The 21,292-nt window shown below is 35.3% G+C and overlaps 1 protein-coding gene across 2 annotated transcripts in view; it reads left to right on the top strand.

Moving 5' to 3' along the window:
* The window catches only part of LOC126778097 (plipastatin synthase subunit B), a 67,613-nt gene that overhangs the window by 31,636 nt on the left and 14,685 nt on the right, over positions 1-21,292 (top strand). The window contains exons 1-5 of one of the 2 annotated variants that reach the window (XM_050501475.1): positions 16,095-16,119; positions 18,139-18,266; positions 18,723-18,870; positions 19,370-19,503; positions 19,629-19,805. In XM_050501475.1, the coding sequence (XP_050357432.1) occupies positions 18,146-18,266; positions 18,723-18,870; positions 19,370-19,503; positions 19,629-19,805 (580 nt within the window). In that variant the 5' untranslated portion in view covers positions 16,095-16,119; positions 18,139-18,145. Of the gene's footprint in view, positions 1-16,094; positions 16,120-18,138; positions 18,267-18,722; positions 18,871-19,369; positions 19,504-19,628; positions 19,806-21,292 lie in introns of those variants that run through there. The other variant, XM_050501474.1, reaches the window with a different exon arrangement.

The following is a 21,292-nucleotide window of genomic DNA, read 5'->3' as shown; positions in this document are numbered from 1 at the left end:
ACAATTAATGTAATAACAATAATCGCTTACGGAGCCCACTCCATTGCGATCGACCTTCGCCTACAAAAATATAAGAAAAAAAAAATTGAGCAAGCGCACAACGACACGCTTCGATGGTTCAGTGTACTTTATAGAAAAAAAATAAACAAATTTTAAAATTCGGTCAAGTTTAAGAAATACTTAATTTTCATGATCACATCATACTATGATTAAAGAGTCTTGATTCTTTTGACATTGTTTACAAGATCTATTTGATATTTTTTGCCGGTCTACTGCTAGTTGCCCGTCCTGACTTCGCGCGGATGAACACTCGCCACTAAAGCTATTAATATTATAGGTATCTAATCTATTACTATAAGATTTCATAAAGGAAATATTTACTTTTCGTCAAAATAAAACAACCTTTGTAATGCCGTAATTTTTTATTAAAGTAAATTCCTCATATTCTTTAGATTACATCTTAAAAATTACTTCAAGGAAATCAAATCATAGCACGATAAAGTTATAAAATACGAACTTAACAGTACTTTTATTAATATATTTATTGAATAAATAAATATTGAGTAACTTAATTAGAATTATTATTTGTTGCAATTATTATTTATTTAAATGCAATGTCTATAAATAACAGTTATACTAATTATATATTACGGTTGTCTAATATGATAATTGAATTATTCTTATTACACGATGTAGTCAATGGCCCAGTGGCTAGAACACGTATATCGTAACCGAATATTGCTGGTTCAATTCATGCAGTGTTGATTTTTCGTGAGCTTAATTTGTGCTTGATTTAATCTCATGCTCGGCGGTTAAGGAAAACATCATGTCGGATTATCGAAACTCGAAAGAGCACTGTTCATTTGTGATGGCTTAATTTATTAAATTGATATGGACTGATGTGATAAGTGACAGATATTAAACCCAATTTGTAATACTCAGTCAAAACAAAATATTGTAATTCGATTCACAGTTGTCAATATATAGGGGTCGCCACTTTCGAGATATATCTTAGGACGTCCATAATCTATCTTATTCAATACTAATAAATGAGGCGTTATTTTTTACATACATAAAATTTATATCGGAAGATGCAGTGCTTTTCGGAGAAGAAAGAATAATAATAAATTATCTTATAAGTACATATGTATGTATATACATATAAGTAGCAGTTATTTACAATTTCATCCGCTTTAAATGTAGGCTGTTAACGTGACAAGCCCGAAGTTCATGGTCTTGTATTATATACAAGCAAAATGTTATGTAATGTTATTATAACACATAAGCGCCATTGAAAACATCCAATTATATACTTTCTATTTTCTATAGTTTAAGCAATTAATTAAACATGAATGTTTCATTTCTGTCGCTATTTGAAAGAAATTATGAATAAAGATTTTTTATTATAAAAATCTCTATACAAAGGTTGTTAGTTTTTGCAATAATACCGCCTTTTAACTCTACTGAATTACTCGTTTATTTTGGATTCAAAATGAACATATTAATTTTGATCAACAGGTTACAGTATAGCGATAACCAACTATCTTAGTGCGGAAGATTCATTATTAAAATATTTATTTATTTATTTTATATTTTATATACTCTTTATTGCACACCAATATAGACAAAAATAATAGGAGTAAAACAAAAACAAAGAAAAGAAAAATGTACAATAGGCGGCCTTATCGCTAAAACAGCGATCTCTTCCAGGCAACCTTTGGTAGAAGAGAGAGATAGGATGGTAGGGGTGTACAAATTATACATTTATTAAATATTTTTCATTTATTATATTTTTACATTTAATAGTAAACTAAGTACAGCCATTTTTATAATATACAAAATAAAAATAAAAAAAAGAAACAAAATACACATTACAAATTTATAGAAAAAACACGCCGTCTAAAAGATTGTCCTGTGGCATTGTACCCAAGACGCTGGCACTATTGCCATTTTGCACCGTTAGACTTAGCCTTTGGGCTAAGTGCGAGCTTTTATGACACCAGAACTGTGGACCAGTTTCTTACAAAGATCTTTTATGATTTTTTTTTATGACGTATCTAGGAAAAAGATTGGCTTTCAAAATGAGGACCAGTCCTGTTAAAACAAAACGTCTGGTAATCGTATATATGTAATTAATATTCAATGCACTATTTTACGATATGATATTAATAATTGATATCTGTCAACTTTTATCAAGTTCGTTAATTGACTAAGATGTTAATTTCAGGGAGATGATTATTATAAATACATTCTTTTATGAAATGGATGGATGTCTGACCGATTTCAGTCACGGCGGCCAATATCAAGAGAGATTAGCCAACTGCGCAGGACATATTATTATAGTGCACAATTGTGTGCACAAACACAGACGCACTCTATTCCGTACTCTCATAATCCGATGGGACGGCAATACGACACGGCCGGAGAGAGCTCAAGTGCAGGACATTCCGTACATCGCCAATACGCCACCAACCTTGGGAAATGTCTTTGGCATATGGCTATACTATCTGAATATATGGCTCACTCAGTCTTCAAACCGAAACGTTATTTATTTAGTTAGGTATTAAGTATTCGTGTTTAGCGGTATAATATCCGATGAGTGGGTGGTATCCACCCAGAAAGCGTAAGGCTTGGGTGGATAATGTAAATCAATCACGTGGTAATTTTCAATGCGTCTCGGTGTGTAATAAATTATTTTATTAGTATTGTTCAAAAATCAATATTTTTTATGTTTATTTAAATTAAATTTTTTTGAATAAATTTCAATTAAATTAATTAAAAAAAAAACAAAACAAATATCACTTCACTTACTCACTTGTCACAGGCTTTTTATATTTAATGCGCACTAAAGTAATAAAAGTTCCGTTTAACATTAAATCATAAATTATCATTGCGTTCTAATGTCAATAAAAGCGAATTGTTCAAACAGGTTTCCGCACATTCACGTGTTCAAAACTAACCTAGGACAACGCACTATGAACGTCGACTATAAAACGTTATGTAATATGGCAATTATATAGTACATGAGATATTCAATTGTGCAGCCCGTTTGATCCATTTATATTATGTTAAGAAAACGTTAAGTAAAGTGAAGTCGACTTTATTAGATGTACACTAGAATAACTGTTATTGCATAAAAAATAAATGTTTTTGGCCTACACTTGTTATATATAACGCCAAGTTTTTTAAACGATTTAACTGCTTATCATTTTCAGTTTAAATTTATAATTTTACACAAATTAAATGATTAAGTAGCCAAGATGGCCTAGTGGTTAGAACGCGTGAATCTTAACCGATGATCGTGGGTTTGAACCCGGGCAAGCACCACTGAATTTTCATGTGCTTAATTTGTCATTATAATTCATCTCGTGCTTGACGGTGAAGGAAAACATCGTGAGTAAACCAGCATGTGTCTAATTTCATTGAAATTATTTCACATATGTATTCTACTAACCCGCAGCGTGGTGGAATAAGCTCTAAAACCTTCTCCTCAAAAGGGAGAGGAGGCCATAGCCCAGCAGTGGGACATTAACAGGCTGTTACTGTACTGTACACAAATTAAAAAAAAATTCTCATACATGCAAAGAAATATTCAAATTTCGAAAAAAGAATACGTTATATTTTACATTTACGGTCTAGGCATACAAAACTCTAAATAGAATTTAAAAAAAAAACACTAATATTTTTTTTGACGTTTAATTTCATTTGCGAAAATAAGACGCTACCGGGAAGAACGTACGTCTCCTTTTTTTGTTTTCTAAATTTTGTTACTCGTCTTTGAATTTGGGCTTCTTAAACGACTGTCTCTAGGTTGCACTATTGAGTTACCTTCGCGTAAACTGAGGTGAATATAAAAAATCTATAGAATTTTACTTCCTTTATACTTTTTTTGAGGAACGCAATATATTCGCCTCGCCGGAAACGGCAAATGCCTGACTCGTATTATTGAACTAGTCACTCAACTCAGAAACTCCAGCAATCGCTTACTTTTTCGGCCTTGACAATATTGTACCAACTTATGTATTTGTAATAATCACTCTCCGATTATTCTTAAAAAGTAAATTATGTAATATTTAAATGACAAACAACAACGTAGTATTATTATAGACTAAAGTTCTCTCCGGCTAAAATTATCTAGGAATTCATTCGAAGCGTGGACAATTGTAATTAAATCAGTACAATTGATTCATTGACTCAGGTTCAGCAATCAATTACATAACATAATTTAAATTATAATTCAATAGAACATTGTTCGTAATAATGATAATAACATCCCACTGATGATAATGATTCTTTGGTGAGAAAATTCATTGAGTTTGAAAACGATTACGCTTTTAATACCATTGTAACATTTATTTTAAATAATATTGAATTCATTAAATATGATTTGTAGGACACCAATTGATAGAATAAAAACAAAACTACCAGCCGCACAAAAAGTAGATTTATTTCGTTGTTTACTAAGTAAAATAGGTATTACTTAGGTAATTAGTTTAATATTAAAACAGTTATTAAATAGTATGAAAATCGGTTTACAAATTCATAAACATTGTATACAATTAATTAATATTACAATAAATAAATGAGCCATGAAAGATCAAAACATATAACAAGTACAAGAAGGAAACTAAAAAATTATCAACATATATAAATCAACGAACGAATTAAAATCACATATATTTATAAGAGCGGGAATATTTATCTACGGTGTAAAGTAAAACACTACCAATCTTCCAAGTTGACGTTTTATAAAGTTTACTTGACAGCAAAACAGCAGTACTTGGTATTGTTGCGTTCCCGTTTGAAGGGTAAGCCAGTGTAATTACAGGCACAAGGGACATAAAATTTTAGTTCCCAAGGTTGGTGGCGCATTGGCTTTGTAAGCGATGGTTGACATTCCTTACAATGCCAATGTCTAAGGGCGTTTGGTAACCACTTAACATCAGGTGGCCCATATGCTCGTCCGCCTTCCTATTCTATAAAAAAAATGCCGACTACTAAGGAGATTTTTCACTATAACCTTAGAATGGCGATCCATCCATATCCAAGATATACTTTGAATTGAGACTCTCATTAAGAAAAAAAAATTGCAATCCAACAATTTTGAATGTGCTGTCTGGTAATAAAATATTCAGTCACATACAATACCGAACTACAAACCGATAAAAGAAACAAAATATTTGTAACTCAGTTAAGTAATTTCGACGATGACAAAAATGACGTAAACACCACATATGTTTAATATAAAAAAATAACAAATGAACTACATTGGCATAAAAAAATATATAATTGCTTAATTAACTCCAAAGATGTTTATCTAAATCGCTGAAAACGATTTAAAAGAAAAAAAAATGTCGTGAGAAATTAAAGAACTCGATTACCTAAATGACGAAATTGTGTCTATCGGTCGCGTGAATTAAAACCATTTTGCTTTATTCTACGAAGCATTCCCTACAATTATACCAGATTGCCACCGGTGCACCGTAATCGAAACGACCTCTAATGAAAATGGCTGTTTATAAAATAAAATTACGTAAACGCAATTATTATTTCTGCTAACTGAGATTGTGTATGTTTTCAGTTCATTTGGACTTATAATTTTACATAATGACATATATTTCGTTAGTTTTAGTTGTCAATTTCTTACTAGAACGAAGTCGTGTGTTATTTAGTAAATAGCACTAGAAATTATATAAATAATTGTTTGTTATTAAAATTGATAGTTAGAGAGGTGCTATTTAATTTGTAGGTATTTAAAATTAAATTAAGTATATAATATTGATTATTATTGATCATAAAACCTTCTCGGTATATATATTAAGCAATGATTGCTTTAAAATTCCAAAATATGTATATTTTTACTGTATATATTACCTAGTAACTTGGAGGATTAGATCCAGGCAAACGTCTGAGTATTCATTTGTTTATAATTCATCTCGTTTTCAACGGTATAACATCGTAAGAAAACCTACTATGGAGCAACTTGGAGTAAGATTCAAACATTCCCCTCAAAAAGGAGACACCTTAGCCCAGTAGTGGGACATTTACAGACTCGTTTGCAATACAACTCGTGAAAATTCACTATAACTTGCCCAGATTTGAGTTCGCGATCTTCGATCAAGGTTTACGTATTCTAGCCACTGAGCCATCTCGGTAAGAACAAAATACATTTAATTATATACGAATAAAGCTTTTTATTATCTAAGTCATATAAGGAAGTGCTTAGCCGAGTCTGCCTTAATGAAGGGATTAGTTACGTATATAAAATATATTGATAATTATTATTTTCTGAAGGCTAGTAAATATATGGCTTTTTAATTTTGTCGGTCTCGTCTTTTCAGTCTCAAGGTTATTATAATGAATAGAAAAAAATGGTGTATTTGAGATTTTATCGACCCACGATATCAAATTCCTATTTGGATTGGATTAAGATACATTTTTTATTTTTCTTTTATTAAATTGGTCCATGAGATTATCCGGAAAAGAACCGGAGTCACCGACATAGCTTGCGAAATTAGCAGGCTGAAGTGGCAGTGGGCTGGTCACGTATGTCGTAGGACCGATGGCCGTTGGACCAGACGAGTCTTAGAGTGGAGACCGCGAATCGGCAAGCACAGCGTAGGGCGCCCTCCAGCCAGGTGGACCGATGACCTTAAAAAGGTAGCGGGCACCAACTGGATGCGGAAGGTGGAGGACAGGGAGCTTTGGCGCACCTTGGGAGAGGCCTATGTTCAGCAGTGGACAATGATTGGCTGTTGATTGATTGATTGATTGATTGTTTGGAAATTGGTCTACACTTCGGTCATATCTAACGCGCTTAATATAGTGTAAGGTAAAATAAAAGCATAAAAATATCACATTCGGCAGAGACACTATAAGGAGAAGGCACGAATCTTATTCCACTATTTTGCAAGAATCAATTTTCGGTACCACTCAGGTGGCCATATTTAATTTAAATCAATAAAAAATAACAAATGAAGTTCAATCTCCCCATTTACATCGAGCACAAATATTTAATATTAATGATTTGAAACCAACGAACCGTTCACAAACTATAAGTTTAAGAACCTTATCAGTTGAAGACGTGTGCAAATTTTAAACAAAGAACTAAAATAAAATTCTAATTAAGAACGCTTCAATATCTGCTCTTACAGCAAAAAGCCATTTAACATAAAGTAATTAATAAAAAACGTACCCTCATGTTTAATTCAATTTATAATCTCACAACATAACCAAGTAAATGATTGCTATATACTTGTTTATTGCATCAGATTTTATTCCCATCTTTACATAAAATAATGGCTAGGTGTGTCCGCATTAATTACAAGTTATGAACAAAGCTTAGGGCTTAAGGATTTATTGTTAGAATGTTTATTAATATTACAAGTAACAGTTTGTAACAGACTGTTAATGTCCCACTGCTGGGCTAATACATCCTCTCCCTTTTGAAGTTAGAATGTAAAACAAAATTTTCGTATTCAAATAAAACTTTAAGGTGTGCTAAATTGATTGAAATGTAATCTTTAACGAGTTTTTTTAAATGTAACGTTTTTAAACATGTATTTTTTCCTTTTTACCTAAAATGAATTGTCACTCCTTTAAAAAATATCATACTGAGGATAAAAGTCTGTTTCGTCCATAAAGGCAGTCGCTTCGATCTAATAACGACCTTGATTTATTTAAATGTCTAAAATTGTATCGTACGACCATTAACACGCCATACAACAGTGTTACAGGCGAAAGGAAATAATCTTAAAGACTGTTTGGAGACACATTGTAAGAAGCATACGCTTGTATGCGTTTCAAATAAAATCTGATATTCCAAAAATGTAAAAAAAAGAAACAGTAGGTAATGGCTAAAACAAAAAACGACAAAAATTAGATGACGAGTAGAGAATTAAAGCATTTGAAAATATTAAATTTAAAATAATATCGCACTCATTACTCTTTTGAATGTAATCGTTGAGTTTTTTTTTATCTTTCACAATATTTTAATCTTTAATTGCTGTTGGCGTATTTATTTATTTTTTTTTCCTTTATTTTATCTGGGAGTTTAGTCATCAGATTGACTATGTCACCCCGTAACGTATTTATTCATTTGGATGGAACAGTTGTACATAAAATATACCCAACACATATACAATATATAATGCCCTCCAGGCCGATTTCGGCCACGGCGGCCAAGCTCAAAAGAGATTACCCAACTGCGTAGGAGATTTTGTAGTGCACAACTATGTGCGCAAACACAGGTGCACTCTCTATTCCCAAACTCTAAAAAGATTGAATTAAACCCGAGGGGACGGCAATCCGACACGCCTAGAAATAGTTCAGGCGCAGGACCAACGGCATTCCGAGGCACGGGAGTGTATACACTTCCAACTTCCAGACTATGGGCTGCTACTGAGAATTTTCGACAAAAAAACTCGAACTTTTTACTAGCCCGACCTAGGATTTAAATCCAGGACCTCCGGTCTGCGGCCTTACACGTAACCACTATTGTAACAATACAAACAATGGAACAATGTTTTAAATTTGCTTGAAATTAATTTAACAAGAACTGAAGATGAAGATGATAAGTTTTATTTTAATATATGTAGGGACGTTTATAAGTTTATTTAAAAAATACATAACAAAATTTACAATTTACGTAAAAAACAGGTAGAAAAAGTAAAGTACAATTAAGTTTTTAAACGAAGAATAATTAACTTTTTCATAAACGATGAGAGCCCGCCACAACCACCAGCGTTACTGTGTTTTTTACACGGTAAGATTGCTTAAAATTTAATTGTAATGTTAAAAATTAGTGGAAACGTTTATTGGTTATCATTCCATTATGAACAGTTAGTTATGAAGGTTTATTGTACTGTTTGTTTCCCTTAAAAATAAAATAATTAAACCATTAGTACTTGTATTTTTTTTAAAAAGTTTTCATCATGGTCATTACGTTTTCAATTATATAAAAAGGACACGGCAACTTAGATGTTTATGGTTGGCAACACATTGACAATGTAAAGTAGGCGTAATGCGTACATTGTTAATTATTATGGTAAGGATTAAAAACATAAATATGAAAAATTATTTAAAAATTAAGAACTAAATAATGTAACTTAAATACTTTTACTTGAATTATTTAAGAGAAAGAGAAACAGAAAGAAAAGTCCATTTTTATTATTGTTCTTCTATCAAAATAATTGCTAAATTAAAAAAAAAAAACTTAAAAATAGTATCTTATCTATATTTAAAAAAAGACTTCATACTTCACCTTAGAAATACAGATATAATATGATCGTTTTGTATCGATCAATTCTAATTACTTACATTAAGCTATTATCCTCTGTTATGGAAACAAATCGCTCATAGTGATATATGAGTATAGATATGAAATATTTATGATGATAATTGTTTACGCTAGAACGTACTTATTTAATTATTTCAATGAAACTGCTGCTATCCCGTTGCGGTAAAGATTACTCATATTAACTAGCATTTTTACTGCCTTATGGTCCAGTGACTAGCTTATAAGGCTCTAGATCCCGAGGTATATTATCCGTGCAGTGACGGAGAAAGAATACATTTCACTGCCCCTCTCTTTCCCATGGGTGTCGTAAGAGGCGACTAAGGGATATCTGAGCGACCATCTGCTCATCTGGTGGTAGGATGCTAACATCCGCCTGGCTTGTTACCACCGTACGCATGGTGAAAAACTCGTGAAGTGGCTTGCAGCCGCGTTTCGAGGTCAGCCAGCGTACAGCCAGAGCCCGAGCGAGTATTGCCGCGATGGGTGTTGGTCCGGTTGGAGACGGCTGTTGAACCAATGCCGGGGGAAACTGTATTGACCTGCCGGTCAGGGAGACCCGAAGAAACGGCTGTTCCGCTGGCCGCCCGTGGCATAGTACAGGGGCCCGAGCGTGCCTAACCAGCTCGTGAGGCTGCCCCACCAGGCCACGCATAATCTTGGGGTGGACCGTCGTGCCGGTTGGTGACCGGTAGGTGGTGTCCCGGCGGCCACTTCCGGGGGGGTTCGGGGGCCCTTCCGTCCGGCGGGTCAGTGTATTTTTCCTTTTGGCAACCACTTGGGGAAACACGCCTCCACACTTTGCCCATCCCTATCGTGGCAATACATCGCTCGCTTCACGTCTCTTTTCCATTTAATTTCTCCCAAATGGCGCAACAAAAAAGAAATAACGGTCGTACAGCGGTGCTCACCCCCACCATACCCTCGCTGTTTGAGGTCGAGTTCTCTAACATCCGAGGACTCCACGCTAACCTCAACGCTGTCCACCACCATCTCGAGACAGCACGGCCAGCAATGTTGTTTCTCACGGAGACACAAATACTCCGTCCTGCCGATACCAGCTACCTTAATTATCCCGGCTACACGCTTGAAGAATCCTTCAAAGCGAAAGCCGGAGTATGCTTGTTCGTCAGGACGGATGTTTGCTGTCACCGACTGCGCTGCTTGGAGGACCCCTCCTTCTCCATGTTGGTGGTACGTGTGGACCTGGTTCGTCAGAGCCGAGTCTACGTGTGCCTCTACAGATCCCACAATGGTGACTTGGAGACAAGCCGACTATTTGACCATCTTAGTCGGGTGGCAGATGCTGCGCAAGAGCAATTTCCTAACGCGGAATTGGTGTTTTTGGGGGATTTTAATGCTCACCACGAATCCTGGTTGAAATCCCTCAAAACTGACCATGCTGGAAGGACTGCTCATGCTTTTGCTCTCACACATGACTTGACCCAACTGGTTGATCAGCCCACCAGGATCCCAGACATTGATGGGCAAGCACCTTCTCTACTGGACCTTCTGCTGACTTCTCACCCGGTGGAATATCAGGTTGTGGTTCAGGCTCCTCTTGGCTCTTCGGATCACAGCCTTATTTCTACCAGAGTGCCACAGGCCAAGCTGCCGCCACTAGCGGTATGCAAACGTCGTGTTTGGCACTATAAGTCGGCGGATTGGTACGGTATGCGCGATTACTATGCGTCGGTCCCTTGGAAGGAACGTTGCTTCAGTGGGAATGACCCGACAGCTAGTGCCGCTGCTGTTGCTGGCGAGATCATGCTGGGAATGGAATACTACATTCCTAGCTCAGATCTCGTCAGTGGGAGTACGCGTAACCGTTGGTTCACTCGTGAATGTGCCGATGCTGTATCAGCTAAGCAGGCGGCATATCGCAAGTGGATCAACGGCTGCATTAGCGGGGCATCTAACATTGACTCACTGAAAGCAAACTATAATAAAAATTCCAAATCCTGTAGAAAGGCATACACGAGAGCGGATGCACAGCGCATTGTACAGATTGGTCATGACCTTGTTTCGCATCCTAGGGGCTCCCGTAGCTTCTGGCGTCTGACCAAGTCTGTGCAAAACAATTTCTGCCAACCTTCGCTGCCACCGCTCAGAAATCCGGTCGGATCGCTAGCTCACAGTCCGCAAGAGCAAGCTGATCTCCTGGCTAAACTCTTTGCCGACAATTCCGTCATCGATGATTGTAGTGCACTGCCACCTACAATACCTGCATGTGGCCATACGATGCCTGACATTAAAATCAGGCAACGTGATGTGCGTGCGGAGCTGCAATCACTTGATGTACGGAAAGCTAGCGGTCCCGATGGAATACCAGCCATAGTGCTGAAGAAGTGCGCAGCGGAGCTGTCTCCTGTGTTAACGCGCCTGTTCCAACTTTCTCTCTCTTCGGGAAGTGTGCCGGAGGCTTGGAGAAGAGCTAATGTGCAAGCGGTTCCCAAAAAAGGGGATCGGTACTTTGTAAGGTGATGGAACGGATTTTAAACAACCAACTGATCCATTACCTAGAGGATCACTGTCTAATTAATGATCGTCAGTACGGGTTTCGACCAAAACGGTCCACAGGTGATCCTCTAGCGTACGTAACACACCTCTGGGGTGAAGCTATCGACAAGCATGGAGAATCGTTGGCTGTCAGCCTCGATATCTCCAAGGCTTTCGACAGGGTCTGGCACAGAAGTCTTCTCTCCAAGCTACCGGCATATGGTCTGCCTGCTCAGCTATGCACCTGGATTGCCAGCTTCCTACACAAGCGTAGCCTTCGTGTTTTAGTTGATGGTTGCGCTTCACAATTCTATGTAGTAAATGCTGGGGTCCCCCAGGGATCTGTGCTATCTCCCACACTCTTTCTTTTGCATATCAATGATATGCTCTCCCTTGGGAACATACATTGCTATGCAGATGATAGTACAGTGCATGGTGGATACCACGGACGCGCAGTGGCTGGGCGGGCGGAAACTGAGGAGAGGCGGGAGAATCTTGTCATTGAACTCGATAGGACGTTAGATCTCATCGCCAAATGGGGCTCTGATAATCTTGTTGAGTTTAATGCCAAGAAAACACAGGTATGCGCTCTCACGGCGAAAAAGTCAACATTTTCCCCTCTTCCCTCGCTCTGTGGTACTCCGCTGGTGATGCAAAGCAAAATCGCCATGCTGGGGATTGACGTTCGCTGCGACCTTAGTCCAAGGGATTACATCGAGGCTGTTATAAAAACAGCTTCACGGAAACTCGGAGTTCTGAACAAGGTGCGGCGCTTTTTCACGCCACAACAACTGTGCCTGCTGTACAAAACACAGGTACGGTCTTGCGTGGAATATTGCTCGCACCTTTGGGATGGCTCCGCTAAGTACCTACTTGAGGCCTTGGACCGGTTGCAGCGACGTGCCGTACGCATTATTGGCGACGTAAAGGTCACAAACACCCTTGAACCTTTACAATTGCGTCGTGAGATAGCAGCACTGAGCGCTTTCTATCGACTGTATCACGGCGAGTGCTCTGAGGAATTATTCTCTCTAATTCCTGCTTCCCCCTTCCTTCTTAAGTCCACGCGAGCTGGTTCTCGATGTCACCGCCTAACTGTGACATCAATTCCATCGCGAACAAAGAAATTTGGCAACTCCTTTCTTTGTCGCACTTCCAAAAAATGGAATTCCTTACCAGCTCACGTATTCCCCTCCTCTTACAACCCGGGTTCCTTCAAACGAGGCGTGAAGAGGCATCTTGCGGGCCGGCAAGGCGAAGGCGGCTAGTGCAGAACGTTTTTCCCGTCTGTACTGGCCGTCGTCGCGTTTGGACTCTACTACCGCTTACCATCAGGTGGAGTGGAGTCATTTGCCCTCCCGGCGATATAAAAAAAAAAAAAAAAAAGGTATTGGTTGGAAACTATAGTTCCGATCGACTTGAAATTTATAGTTATTTCTACCCGGTAGATATACACACATTTTTTTAACATATGGAATTTGTAACATAAGTTTTTAACAAAATAAAAAAAATATTGTGGTCACGTTTTATGAATATTACATATAACGGGTAGCTTAGATAAAATACATTGCAGCTCAAACGTTAGTCCACACAAAGCATCCAACGATATTGCTTGAATACAATATTTTGATGCACTGCAATTAAGTTAAACTGGTTTGTATGAAGCTGTTTATTTTTAACATTCAAGCTGCACTTTGATCGTAAAGCCAGTTGTATTTATATGCGGGTCTTGTATGCGTTGAGTTCCATTGTCAAACAATCTAGATAATTGCTCAATCCCGATCTACGATTCTAATCTACAAGTAAGTGTTATAAATATGTAATATATAGCATGTAAATATTTTAGAAAATAATGTCGTCATGCGTGTCATTAACTTTATTCGAAATTAATTTATTTGAATGCGAAATTTCTTAAAATAGTTTATACTCGCGTCGTACTTCTGAATTGTTTCATTAGAAACCCTATTTAACTTTCCCTAGTTAACTTTCTTTAAAAATTAAGGTTTTTCATAAATTCACCCCTTTTATCATAACCTTAGGGGTTAAACTTTATCGAATATCCTTTTTTAGTGCTAGCTACAGTATAAAAGAAACTCGTATACAATGTTTTCTGGGGCTCATGCTATCCGTGCTATGTCAGTTATTTATCTTTTAAATATATATAGGTAAGTATTATTAATTTAGTTATTCCTTGATTTTCATGATATATTATAATTTAATTAGTGGAAATGTTTACTGTAAATCTTACTGGCAGAGTTTACATTCGAGAACAATGTTAGCATTAGGTATCCTATGTTGTTTTTTGGCGTATATTATTATCAGTGGTTTAAGCGTGAGCTTAACAGACAATATTGAGAATGGAGATTAATTCGCCATGCCTCTCCATTACAAATCTTTGCCATTTCACACTAAAAAGTACATGACAGCAGCTCAATGGTGCTTTTCCGGTTTTGAAACGCGCAATCTTTGGTAAAGAATCACGCGTTGCCGCTGAACCATCTCTGCTAATGATATTTATCTACATATGTTATTAGAATGTATTCCGAAGCAATTGTGTAACAAAAAACTTAATATAAATGACACCTCTTGACCGCTTCAATTCACAACCTATTTGTGGTTAACACGTTGAAGTTCATGTTATTCGATGCGTTTGTTTGATTTAATTAAACAAATATAACTATATGAGAACAACTTTTCTTATAAACAAAAACTTCGTATTTTTAAAATAGGTAGATAGACTGGTTAATGGTCACCACCGCTCGTAGTTTGGTACAATCCCTTACATGGTCAATGCTCCACTGACCTTGGGAACTAAGATGTTATGTCCCTTAATGCCTGTAACACTAGTATTATGATTATCACACATTAGAAATTTAGGTTTAAATACGATATATTAAAAAAAAGAATATCATATCTGACCTTTTTACTTGGAGTTGACATTTAACTTATAATATCTGATGAGGCAGACATAATACACTGTATAATAATAAAAACGAAGCACATTTTGTGTTTTTTTTATCTGCATCTTAACGAAATCGAAAATCTGGCAAAGTGACTTTCAATATCTTATTATATATTCGTATATTGTAATTTTTATTAAATAAATACTTATTAGAAGCTACCTTGCCATACCTTATAAATATATAATTTAAATGAAACAATTAACAATGCCGAATTGATATTCGGATGAAAAAAAAGTCAAAAGGCTTATCCCTCCCAAGACTGCCGAGTTCAATGTCCTCGTTGACAGGACAGAATCCTAAACATCGATTTCTAATCTTATTTCGTTATCTGTCAATGTCAATATCAGACGGTAAAAAAACTTTTTTAAAAGACCGATATATTTAAAAAAAAAAACGCTTATATTCAAGTTTAATGTACTTAATAAGTATATACGTCATATATGGTAGTTAGTATCAAAGTTCTTGGGTTTGTTTCGTTTTCCCGAATATCTGTCGGGAGATTTAAGAATATGTTCTAAAACTTCCTGTTTTCTCCGGGTAAGCACCACTGAGTTTACATTTGCTTAATAAGTTTATAATTAATATCGTGCTCGGCGGCGAAGAGAAACATTTTGAAGAAACCGGTACGTGTCAAATGAAAAATTGACTCCTCCCCCAATCGCATTTGTGTCCTACCACTGACCCGCATTGGAGCAGCGTGATGGAATAAACCTTCTTCTTTAAATGAAAGAAGGACTTAGATCATGAGAGTGACCAGGATAACATGAAAAAAAGGATTAACAGACGACATGACTTTAGATAAATAATTGAACGGGATTAGGATAGGAGATTGAGAATCTACTACGGTACCATCACATCTATTTGAATATGTAAAATCGTTGATAATGGATTACTTATTACACTGAAAACCCTTGGCTTCAATTTAAAAATTGTCTTTAAACTTTATCATATTCAATTTACAATCGTGTATATTTTTTTTTTTCATTTCGTTGTTAATTATACAGAACCCTGTCGCGAATTCGATTTGCACTTGGCTTATACTTTTTGTCAAATTCCCGACTAAGTCAGGTTTTCAAGTTACCTACCTAAGACCGCATAGGACCAGTTTTTCTTCTTTAACAGTAACCTATGTCTTTATGTTGTTTCAAGGTTAATAATGTATAATATTTTAATAAAAACACAATTTATACGATAAACTGTGGTAATAAAAGTATTATTACTATAGTTGCTGTTCCCCGAGATGATTAAAATATTATGTAATTAAATATGTATATAACTCATTGCTGTGCAACGGCGTTCTCTATTCGTCTCCAGGATTTACTAAATAGCAAAGGTGTTGCGCCGCTTCTTTCCTTCTGTCAGGTATTTTATTTTTTAACCGATGCTATCTTGACAATTTCTTTTTATTGTATTTATTTATTTCGAACAATTAAAACGTATCACAAATAACGTATACGTTAGTAACTACAATAGTATTAAACTGTGTCGTAGCTATTTTTTTTTTCAGCCTTTTGCCGTCCACTGCTGGACGAAAGCCTCCCCCATAGAACGCCAACCATCCCGATCTTGGGCAGTCCGCATCCATCCCTCGTAGCTATTAACGCCCTCCAATTCGTCAACACATTTATTTATCATTTGTTCAATATAAACAAAAATATAATTTTATAAAATTGACGAAGATGTTTTTGAAAACTGCTTATGCTAATAATTCTTATAGTTAGACATATTTTTTATAAAAAAAAAATCTGAATCAAATAAATAGATACATAGACATGTTTAAATCACATTTTCATTACAAACAATAAGCAAGTGTAATGTAAGTGTGTGTGTCTTTTTTTGTGTATTGAGTTAAAAATTATGATTAATTGAGGATAATGGTTAAACTTATTTCACAGCGGGTTCTCCATCTGTCATAATTTTATAAGACACACGCGGGTTTCCTTACGATGTTTTCCTTTACCATCGTTCTCGATATGAATTATAAAATACGAATTATTCTCGTGAGAACATTTCAAACTGTTCGTGATCTTCGGGTAAGATCCACTTATTCTATTCACGGCACAAGAGCAAAGTAGACGTATTATATATTTTCTCAATTTTAAATGTAAGTAAAAGATTTGGCCTATATATAAAATAATAGGATAACTAAATGCATACGGGTTCCTTTTAAACAGTAGGTTAGCACTAAGGAAGGATTTTTAAAAATTAAATCCCTAAGGTATTATAATTAAGGGGTTTAAAGTTTGTATGAAAATCCTTTATTTTTGAAGAAACAGTTATGGAAATTAATGTCTAGCAATTTTGAATAATAACGCGGCGAAGCCCATAGGCAAAGAAGTGTAATATATTTATTATTTATTTAAAAAATGAAGCCTTTTACATCAGACACGTTAAATTAAAAATCTTGCACTCAAGTCCGGCCCGGAAACCTCCTATCGGGCCCAAAGAAATGTAACTTAAAAAGTTCATCTGGTTCTCACGGTATTATCGGTTCGCTTGAAGTATATTTATGCTCAATAGCTTCAACGCTAATACGTGTTTAACTACGATTAATTCAATAATTCAATTTGGTAAAGTACGTTTTGCTTTATTATTAGACAATTTGTCAATATTAAATTTCGTGTTTATAGATAATTGTAATTATAACAAAACGTTTTTTGCACTTCATGTAAGTAATTATTAAATCTTTAATTATATGAAGTGTTTGTCTGTTTGAAAGCGCTAATCTTAACACTAATGGTTGGTTTTTTAATTTGGTAGCTCAATTCTTGAAAGCAGCTCGTAGAGCGGGAACATCACGCGGGTGAAACCACGCGGATAAGCTGGTCTTAAATAATAAACGATTATTATTATCTTTTGTCTCTTTACGTTATGCAATAATCACTGGACTATTTGAAATTCTTATATCAAAATTAAATTTTTGTTCATTTTTTACATCATCAATTAAATCTATATAAGGAAATAACTTAGGTAATTTGCAGAGCGCCAATGCTTACCTCATGGCTGCTAATATTTTAGATAGAATTTTAACGGGCCAATTTATATGGCTGTCAAGATCTTTAGAAAAAAAAAAAATTAAATCACGTCCCTAGCGTGTCCTGAAATATATAAAAAAGTCGCATTCATTTTTATTTATAATCTAAATTTATTTATAAATCTACATAATTTACTTTATAATTCACTATTTATCAATCTACTTAATTAAGTATTATTAATTATTAATAAGCGTTTACGTCATTTACGTCATTTAGGTAATTGTGATTGGATTCCGTGCAAACGATTACGTTAAGATCGTATAAAATTAAGTAAAATTGCAACCCCTATTGGTCAATTTTGCTCTTATTTTAATATCAATTAACCGTTCGTTTTTTTTTCTTACAGGTAAACAATGGGTTCTCTGCCACGAGTGTCTGTGGTGACGGGCAAACGGGTCCCGCTACCTGCGGCGCCGCTCACCAAGCATCTTGAGCATATGGGTGGCGCTGAGAGGACAGCTCTCATTTACTATGGTTAGTGGTCATAGGGCATACAGAGCTTATTAAGCAATTAAATTTTGTAACAGCATAATTTTCAAATCGATAAACAACACATTTGTGTTTACGATAAACAAATTTAAAAGATTTCAGTGTATTGCTTTCTTTAATGTTTATGGAGTATTTAGTAGATTATGGTGCTACAAAGGTGGTACTGTGATGCGTCCTAAAAACAAAGTAACGTACTGCTGAATAAAGTACTCTATAACCTTATTGAGATGATGATTTTTTGGATTATTGGGACTTTCTCATCAGCGTGTTTATAGTTGCGTCAGAATTTCTCCTAACTCCAGGCCGGTTTCCTAACCATGTTTTTCATTAGTAAATATAAATGGGATGAGATTATAATTTTTTTAATGTCACCAAACTTTGATTAAAATATACTTCGTGAGTAAGAAAACTTATTTAGAATTTAAAATATTTCTTATGCAGATGAAACATGCAATGTACGCATGAGCTACGCGGAACTAGAAGGGCGTACAAATGCCATGGCGCGTGCGATCGCTGCCCATGCGCGTCCTACCGGTCCCAACAGGGATCAAGACTATGTGATCGCTGTATGCATGCAACCCACACACAAGTGAGTTATTAATGAACAATTAAATCCGAAGTAAATTAATAAGCATTTTATTAAAATAAAATATGCATTCACTTTATGGTAGGGCTTTGTACGAAAACGTCTGACTAGTTACCACCCACACATCATATATTCTACCGCCAAACAGCAATATTTAGTGTGTTTGTGTTCCGGTTTTAAGGGTGAGTGAGCCAGTTTAACTTTGGCACGAGGGACATAACATCATAGTTCCCAAGGTTGGTGGCAAATTGGCAATGTAAGGTACGGCTAATATTTTTTACATCACCAATGTCTATAAGCAGTGATGACCATTTACCATGAGGTGGCCTATTATCCTGTCCGCTAACCTATAACATAAAAAAAACTTAGCATAGCAGAGTTAAAGTTAAAGACCATTATAACTATCAATAAATATACTATTTAACGCAAAATTTTAATCTGAAACACCACACACATAAATGCTTGATTTATCACATAAATAAAGAGAAAATGTTGCTTTCAGTACCGTTATAGCACTTCTGGCGATATGGAAGGCGGGGGCCTCCTATGTGCCGATGGAGCCAAGTTTCCCTCAAGGAAGAATATCACACATCTTAAAAGACGCTGAACCATCTCTTATTATTTACGACGATACGGGTAAGTTAATGAAATAGGAGTTAATTTTACACGGGTTGATTTTATTTGACCAACATTTGTTGATTAATAAAAGTTAATATTAATGTTCAATTAGATTTTGAAATACATTTAATAATATTTTCTAGCCAATCCCTCAATGTTTGCTGGTAGTGGAGTGCCACCAGTGTCGTTTGAGGAGTTGTCGCTAGAAGCTAGTGCGCTGCCAGCTGACAGGCCAAATGATGACGAAATATTGGTGCAAGCTGATGCCGACTCAATTGCTATTGTTCTTTATACATCTGGAAGTACTGGAATACCAAAAGGTAAGAGGTCTTTTTCTTATTAAGGAACAGACCACAGATGAAAAAGTAAATATAATATTTTCAATAAGAGGTCTTCACAAGGTAAATGACTTTTGTCTTGAGAGAATAGACTCGATAGAAAACTGTACAGGGCTATCTGGATAGGAGACTTAAATTTTTTTTCACATAACAATTATAAAGTGGAAATATTTTGGAAGCATTTTTTTTTAATTATTGAATTAAAAGAAATCCACACTAAAATACTTCTAGGCTTCATGAAATAGGACAAAGATCCTGTACAGTTACGGTAAATTATGAGTTTCTAAAATAGTAATATGTCAACGATATTTTGTGATCTTAACTAATATTATAAATGGGAAAGTGTTTGTTTGTTACTTTTTTACGTTAACTACTGAACCGACCATCATAAAATTACATATAAGTTGTAAAGTTTATAGAAAAGAAGATAGGGTCCGAAATCTGACAAACGTGAGGAGGGACCCACGGGTGATGCCGCGGGCGAATTCTAGTAACTATACATTTTTAATTGACAATTAAAGTTACGCGCTTTAATGATAAAATAAAAAAGAATCGTTTTTTATATAAGTATTATTTATTATATTTCTACAATTAATAATATAAAATACTAGTCGTTATTTATAATATACAAATGAACCTTACACAATAAAAACAAGATGTCACGATGGCCCAATGGTTAGAAAACGTGAATATTAACCGACGATTACGTGTTACAAAACCGCTCAATCTCGAAATTTTCATGTGCTAAATTTTTGCTTATCATCTCGTGCTCGGTATTGGTGGAAAACATGTTAGGAAAGCTGCATGTGTAGAGTGAAAATCTGACACATGTGTAAATCTATCATAATTTGAATCGCATAAGAGCAGCAAGCGACTTCTCAAAAGGAGAAAAGCCTAAGTTCAGCAGTGGGATTTGCTATTATCAATAATAAAAGTATAAAAACAGTGTGTTGCCGTGTCAGTAATAGGAAAACAATTATAACAATATATTATTACATTGTAATAAAAAATGCAATTTCAATTGAACTCGTCATCAATTGATAGAGCGCAAACAGAACAATTACAATAAACGTTTCTTGATTCCTCGTTGAATATTTCCACATGCAATTATAGGTTTTATAGAAAAGAATTTTACCCATATGTGCATAAAACGATAAAACGAACTGTAAAATTTATTTATTCACATAAAGTACCCGTTTATACAGTTAATACCCATCGTTGTAATTTTAATTGCAAATGCAAGTATTGATCTAGTTTTTCTTTGCCTGTTTATATTTAAAAAATATAAACCCACACTTTTTCCAATTTTCACACATGCAATTTAATATGTTCCGTCCAATAGTAGATAATTATAAGTAAAAGGTACCCATTTGCTTGACTTGCTTAAATCAGAGAAATTATTAAATAGATATAAAAAAGAGCTAAAAACAACAAATTTTCGAGATTAATTTTTCACAGAATCCGAGTAT

Source organism: Nymphalis io, chromosome 25 (assembly GCF_905147045.1).
Source record: "Nymphalis io chromosome 25, ilAglIoxx1.1, whole genome shotgun sequence".
Classification (NCBI taxonomy): Eukaryota; Metazoa; Arthropoda; class Insecta; order Lepidoptera; family Nymphalidae; genus Nymphalis; species Nymphalis io.
This window is presented reverse-complemented; position numbering and strand designations above follow the sequence as displayed.